Raw genomic sequence first — 7,794 nt, forward strand, 5'->3', positions numbered from 1 at the left:
GTTTTTTTTTTTTTTTTTTTACTTTTTTCTTTCTTCTTTCATAACTTTTTTTTTGCATTTATGTTTCATTCTTTCTTCCAAATGCTTGCTTATATGTCTTCACTCGTGGTGAGAAACTTGATATTACCCAGCACCTCTGTACGGTGGAGATTCTTATTGCTAAGACTACAAATGAGATAAGACCTCAACACCCCTTCTTAGAGGAACCCTACTTTCTGTTTTGCCCAGCATGTGTGTGTATTACAGTGGCCATTTTATCTGGGCAGTTTCTACTATAAACCTGTAGGCTGGAATGCTTATTTCTGTCCGTCCATCTACTGCCAAAGGTTCTTGATTACTAAGAAGTGGGTGTATACTAGTGAAATTTGGTTAGATGTTTAATACTGTAATACTGCCATAGTCAAAATCTTAAACTGAGAAATTTTTTAAACAAAAATACTGGGATGAATGTAGGAAGTGTTGGGAGAAAATCTATTCATATACTCGGTCACTCTCTGCTTTAGAAATTTAAAGAAATATTAATTTAGGGCACAGGCCTTATCTACAGTTGTACCTTAATTTATACAACACTGTTTTTGATGGAGTAAGAAGAGGTTTAGTCTAAATATGAAGAAAAGAAATTTGAGAGTCACCCTTCTGTAAAGAAAACAAAGTCTCTTAAATGTTAAAACTAGGCTAAAATTAACATGTGCAGTGTATCATAGGAACATTGTAGTTGGAAAATGAGTGATTAATAGATTTTTCTCAGTTTTGATATCTCTGACTAGGGTATAAGTGTGAATGTTTTTCTTTCTCCCAAATTGGTACATTTCCCTTTCATTATTTTTTTGTGTTGGTAAAAGGTAATTCAAAATATATTTTTTAAGTCTTATAAAAATGAAATCCTCATGAATCAGAGTTTTAGTAATCTCTTATCTATGATTTGGTGAAAAGTTTTTAAAAAATAAGCACTTTGGAAAAATGTCTGTCTTCATATCCTCATTAGGAAACTTCTCTTTAATTTTGTAGTCAAATCAGAAAATTAATGCCCGTTGGACCACAGAGGAGCAGCTTCTAGCAGTGCAAGGTATATTAAAGATAAGCAGTTATTGTTGTTAATAATTATTTAATTTGTCATGAAAGGTGACTACCATAGTTCTCCCCTTCCTTTAGAAGTGGACCAAGAAAGGGGTCTTGTGTTTTCCACACAGTGTTGCTGACCATGAACTCTGGTCTGTACTTGTGGATGTGATACACTGAGCCTGTGTGCATTTTGGGTCCTGAACAGCATGTGATGCCTTCCCAGCACTAAATGAATGATGGTGATGACAGGCTTGACCAAGTCAGATGGTCTCTGGGTGCCTCTGCTTCAGTATTCCTGCTCTTGGGTTCATTCTTACTGTATCAGTCAATAACTCTTTATCACAAACATAAACTACTGTGTTTCTGGTTTCCCTGATTACTCTGTAGTTGATAATTGTCAGGTACTGAAAATATTCATGATATGCTTAACTTTCAGTGTACCATAACTTACTTAAGAGATATGCCACTGAATGCTACAAAACCTGACTTTAAATATATCTATTTATACAAAAGAGAGACTTTATATATAGATATATATACATGTGCAGTTTTAAATGCAATTATTTGTAAGAATGCTTGGTTGAATTGTATGGCAGAAAACTTTTTGTACTATGAATACCCACGGGCAAATTGGAAGCACTATAAACTTGGATTTTCTTGTGTTTGAATTACTTAAGGGCAAATTGTATGTTGCAATTCAGTATTGTAGGTTTGTTTTCCTTTTAAGATGAACTGTCTACAGGACTGATAGTATAGTTTAAGTTTGGTCTACAATTTGTTTCTTCTTGGCTGAGCCCTCTGTGTTGAGTATCCATGGCTTTTTAATCTAAGTTAACTACTGTAAGAGAGTTGGGCCCCAGTGAAACATACATCTTTAAAAACAGTTCGGAGTATTCAAACATAGAGAACATATTTAACTCAAAAAATGTGCAGGTATCATTCAGATATGAGAATAATATAGTTAAAGATTGATTAAGACTTTGCAGTTTGAATTAAAGTAAGGATTACGCCCCCAGTGTGATTTGCAGATGTACAGCAGGGTGCCAGTAGGATAATGTCAGCCTTCCCTTTGGCTTGTACAGCACGGCACAGTCATTTCATAAACAGAAATACTGGATCCTGTACAGGCAGAGTGCTGGCCATGCAGTTAGCACATCTGTAATCGTAGAACTAAGTTTCTGAACGAGTCAGAACAAAAGTTGAATTAGTTTATAATGTTCAGTAATAGCTCTTTGCAATGGACAATTTAAAAGTTTTTATTAAAAATTATTTTCAACAATTGTCTCATATTTATTTAGAATTATGACTTATAGTTCTAACATAGTTTTTTGAGTAGGTATTCCTTTGACTGATGTTAAACCCTGTTTCCCTTCATGATGGTAGCCTATGGAATTTAACTCCATTTTCCAGTATTTATTTTCTTAAAGGTTAGTATACTAATCCTATACTCTCATATAAGAAATGATCACAGTGAAAGCATTTTCTGAAGAGAATCGCCTAGGAAGTCTGGATTAATCTTTCTCTAGGTACAGAGAAAAGATTTGATACTGTTCTACAGTACTACTTTAAGTGGTAGGATCCATCAAATCTTATGACTGGGTTGGATACTGGATATTATGAAAAGCTGTATTCAAGAGAAAGACGATAGCAAGATTTAGTTAGAGAGTTGAGCTGTATATGCAGACATTATTTCAGCTTATAAACATTAAAAGAATAGAGTATTTCTAGAAATAATCAAACATATCCTCTCTCCTGAGGATATTCAGTGTTATTGTTATGTTCATTTAAAAAGTAATCCTTAAATAAATTATACTCATGCAGCAATTTGTATGGAAAGATTCATGTTCTTAAGATTTTGAAAGCACTCTTGTAGTATGTTTATGTCTGTTTTTTATTTATTTGACTGTGAAGTTTTTACTTTAAGTTTAGGTTTTTTGGTTTTGTCTTGTGTTTTTTGTTTGGTTTTGTTTTTGTTACATAAAGTAAAGCAACTTAAAGGTATTTGTGTCTGACATAGTTACTTTGCTGCTGCTAAGTCGCTTCAGTCGTGTCCGACTCTGTGCGACCCCATAGACGGCAGCCCACCAGGCTCCGCTGTCCCTGGGATTCTCCAGGCAAGAACACTGGAGTGGGCTGCCATTTCCTTCTCCAATGCATGAAAGTAAAAAGTGAAAGTGAAGTCACTGAGTCATGTCCAACTCTCAGCGACCCCGTGGACTGCAGCCTACCAGTCTCCTCCGTCCATGGGATTTTCCAGGCAAGAGTACTGGAGTGGGGTGCCATTGCCTTCTCTTTAGGGAGGGTTAAAAAGTGCCATTTTTGCCTCATGTGCCCATATATTTATATAATGCTCAAAAGTGTGTCTTATAATCGTATAGTAATATCCCCTGTACCTGAGTCTTGGTGTGGGTAAAGTACATAACTGCAGTTCTTATTTTAACATCTGTAATCCAGAAGTACTTGCCTTAGCAGGCAAATGTTTTTAGTTTTTTCTTCTTCTTTTTAATCTTTATTTATGCTAAACCTTTATATGATATTATTCCTATGGCCACTTCAGTGTTTTGATATTAACATAATTTATATAGAACTTTTTATTCAAGACATTTTACATACAGATTCTGATTTAACTTTGATTTGTTAAATGCTTTATTTTATCTTGCTCATACTTGACTATTAAAGTGACCTAGAGAGAGAAATGTTGACTCTTTTGTCACTAGTGAGCTCCACTATTAAATAAACTTTGTGTTGTAATTCTTAAAATCAAAGAAGTGTATTAAGTTCATTTCCTAGAGCTTAAATACGTATTTCCTGTTTTACTTCCCACCTGCTCATGTTGTTGTTAACTAAGTACTAATCATTTAAATAGTAAATAAATATTTAAATAAATGTTTTTTTAACAGTAAATATTTAAATAAATAAATAAGCTGTTTTCCCTTCTTTCTCCCTTATTTGGAAGGGGAAAAATCATGCTTAGACCAGATAGGAATGTCTGCCTTTACTTGTGTATCTGTCACTTTATTATGTTAATTTTAGTCCTAGCTATGTTATGACTTCAGTAACATTCTTCAGGAGTCCCCAAATGGGATATTATAAATGCTGCTTTAATTTAATCCTCTTAAAATACTTACCAAGAATGGTATTTCTACAATTTATGTAATCTGTTTCAGCTTTGAGTATCTAAATTTTCTATTATAACAAATCAGTTAACAGTAAGACCAATTACAGTCTTTACATGTTTGTTTTAATAGGGAAATATCCCTGTTTGTAGCTTGTGCCATATTTTCCCTAATCTGTGGTGCTTTAGAAATTATCCTAAGATGAATCTTGATATTCATATAATAAACATTCCTTATTAAACAAGAATTAAGAAAGGAATTTGATTCTGGTCGTATTTTTTTTTTCATATAAAATAAAACATTTATTAGCTGTTTTCAAAAAATAGCAATGATAGTGCAAAACATCTACTCTTTAAAGTATATAGGAGCAGAAGCATAGGATACAATATTTGACATGTTTCTTTTAGGTTTCCTCTTAAATATATTCATTTCATAGTCATTAGTGGTTAAAAAAAAAATGCTCCCAAACTAAAATATTGTGCTATATTAGGATAAATAGCGTAACATTTTTTTTCTCTAATTTTATCAAGAAGTCACATTTAATTTTTAGTGTTTCTTTTTTTCTCGTATTTCCTGCTTTCTCATTTGAAACAGGAAATGACAGAACTATGTTCAAATGAGTTATGCCTACGGTTAAATGTTACCTTCTCTCCCTATAGTTTATATATTCATTCCTTTTTAGGAGAAATGATGTTGCAAGTTTAGAAATTGTCTTCATTCTAATTTTATCTCCTACTTAAAAAAAAAAAAAAAGCTAGAATGGTCCCTAAAGTGCTAAGGGGGTGGGGGAGATTCAGTCTTTGATTAAGACGTAAGGGTTGTAATGATCCTTACATGATGCTTAGCACTTGAATGATCAACAGGAGGTGGAGATAGATTCATATTTTTCCTCTAAAAGATACCTGTTTGTACTAGAGTTTCTTCTGTTACAGATGATATCACAAGAATGGAGGCTCAGAAGTGTAATTGTCAGTCCTCTGATGCGCTTGCATCAGATAGTTAATGATTCCCAATTGCCAGCATTTGGGGATGGAGTTTAAACTTGTAGCAAGAAAGGTGGGAAGATTCAAAAGAGAATGTATGATTTTGACTTTAAGCTGTTGCCCAGATGCACCAGTCACTGTCTCAGTGCTGTTGATACATTTTTTACCTTTTTTAATAGGAATTCTTGACGAGATTTACAGATGAAAAGAAATGCATGTTCTGGAATGGTTTAAGTTTAAAATTAATCTCTTATTGATAAGAAAGACCTCACATCTCTGGAGTTTCTAAATGTAACTGTTATTTCAAAAAATAGATTTTTGAAAAATTAATATTTCCTAATTATACTAAGTACATGCTCACTTTAAGAAACGGAAAAATATCCCCCAAATTTTCATTACCTAGACCTAAAAATAGCTTGTTATTGTAATGTTGGTGCTTTTTTTTTTAAGTCCTAAAGATTTTAAAAATAACTTTTTAAACACACTGAAAGCAGATTTATGATATCCTTTCTATCTAAGAAAAAAAAGTCTAAATACCATGTCCAGATTTGGGAAACAGCATATTTCAAATGCTCCTAACTCCTAAAGTTACTGTCTTGCTAGTCAAAGCTCTAAATATATACATTTTTTTTTTCTTGGTTGGATAATATAGAAGAACATTGGTTGGAAAATGAAATGTCATGATAACACAGTATCCTAATGAGTTATATTTTTATGTTAATTCCCAAACAAAACTTTAAAAGTTTGTATTATGAAGATTATATAATATCATCTGGCAGTGTAGGAGCCATGTTGTTTCACTGTAACTTTCCAATCAAATTTAGAAATTTGAAAACAATTTTCTTCTCTCCTTGGGAAATACTTAATTTCCCTCTTCCAGGGTTCTCTCAAGTTTTTTTCCCCACTAAATTTTGGAAACTGACCTCTTGCCCTAAAAAGTGAAAGTGAAAGTTGCTCAGTGATGTCTGAGTCTTTGCCACCCCATGGACTATACAGTCCATTCTCCAGGCTAGAATACTGGAGTGGGTAGCCGTTTCCTTCTCCAGGGGATCTTCCAACCCAGGGATCAAACCCAGGTCTCCCACGTTACAGGCGGATTCTTTACCAGCTGAGCCACAAGGGAAGCCCAAAGGTCACAAGTTTAGTTTAAAAAATGGTTCAGATAGACCTGAGCCTTTTACATCTTAAGGAGGAGAGGGAGATTTAATCTCTTTTTCCTTTTTTTAGAGATTTGAAAAATACTCTATATTTACTTGTGAATTCATAATGAGTTCCTAGATGATTTTGACTTTTTTACTTTTTGATACCTGTAGTGAATTGTCACTTAAAAGTAATAGAGACAGTACTTCACATAGGAAATAGAGTTACTAATTAGGAATAGATGTATTGTCATATTGTCTCACAGTTTTACTTTCTTTATTCAGCCTGTGATGTGGGATATAATTCAGATCATAAAAATCTGTTTATTGAAGAAATCTACAAGTTGATCCATCGTTAGCATACTAAGATCAGGGTTTTCAGGTCATTAATAGCGTTCACATTCTGTGTGTTTCTTTTGCCTAGAATTTTTATCAAGTTGAACATTTTTTAAAGCATAGCAAAATTCTCATACCTGTAGTATTTATTGGTGAAAATGAAGGAGAAATTTAAAATTTTTTAGTAAGAACTTCCCAAGTCGTTTCAGCACTAATTCATATATATATATGAGGGACCTTGTTTTTAATAAACTGAAAAAAGAATGGACCACCCTCCTCCCAGGTCCAAGTTGTAACTAAAGCAGCTCTGAAATCATAGATTGTTAAAGTAGTTGCTCAGCACTGCTACCTTGCTAGGTTGACTTCCGAAAGCCTAGTTGGGGATTCATCTGAAGGTGGAGTCAGTCCATTAAGTCTGCAGTTGGTGTTTCACTAGAGTTTGACTTGTTAATCAGCCACAGTACAGAGCTTAAGAATTCCACCTTCTCACCAAAATACACTGTTGGTGACATGACTAGGAACGTAAAAATGATAAAGAAGTCAGCCAGGTGTGACTCTTGTAGCTTGGGGAAGAATAATAGAATGAAGCTCCATGGAGAAAAAAAATCAACCATATTTCCTAAGTACTTCCTCTGTACTCAGCATTGTAGTAATGCTGGTGGTAATTTGTATTCCATAGGAAGGTACTTTCCAACCTGGTTCAATCATGGCATACAGAGAAAATGATGAAGGTTTTCATGGCACACTGAGACAGACAGATGAGGCTGCTGTCTGTCCAGAGGAGTCTGCCAAGGAGCTCTAGCTCTTCCACATATGGCACAAGCATCCTGCAGATTAAGGGCACTAATATCCAGGCCCGCTTATTCTCAGGACGTGATCGAGATCCTTAGCCAGACTGCAGAAGTCTGCACTATGGTCTGAACCTTAAGACTTCACAGAGTAGTTGATATGGGACAAGCATACACGAGTTAATAATGAACTTACCTAGGTGACTCAGAACCTAGGTGAGTTGAGGAAAATCCAGTGTCCGAGTAAACTAAAGTTCCTATAGGAAGTAGTTTTGGTTTGGGACATGTAATTCTGGAAATGCAACAATATTAGTGACAAGGTGAAGTCCACTGAGCAAGGGAAAATAAAGTGGAAGACCAAAAAAAAAAG

The 7,794-nt window shown here is 34.2% G+C and overlaps 1 protein-coding gene across 3 annotated transcripts in view; it reads left to right on the top strand.

Moving 5' to 3' along the window:
* The window catches only part of RCOR3 (REST corepressor 3), a 53,030-nt gene that overhangs the window by 39,386 nt on the left and 5,850 nt on the right, over positions 1–7,794 (top strand). For all 3 annotated transcript variants that reach the window (XM_010833883.1, XM_010833885.1, XM_010833884.1), the window contains exon 9: positions 1,009–1,066. In XM_010833883.1, coding sequence (XP_010832185.1) covers positions 1,009–1,066 — 58 coding nt within the window. The remainder of the gene's footprint in view (positions 1–1,008; positions 1,067–7,794) is intronic.

The sequence above is a fragment of the Bison bison genome, unplaced genomic scaffold (genome assembly GCF_000754665.1).
Source record: "Bison bison bison isolate TAMUID 2011002044 unplaced genomic scaffold, Bison_UMD1.0 scf7180017863955, whole genome shotgun sequence".
NCBI classification, from domain to species: domain Eukaryota; kingdom Metazoa; phylum Chordata; class Mammalia; order Artiodactyla; family Bovidae; genus Bison; species Bison bison.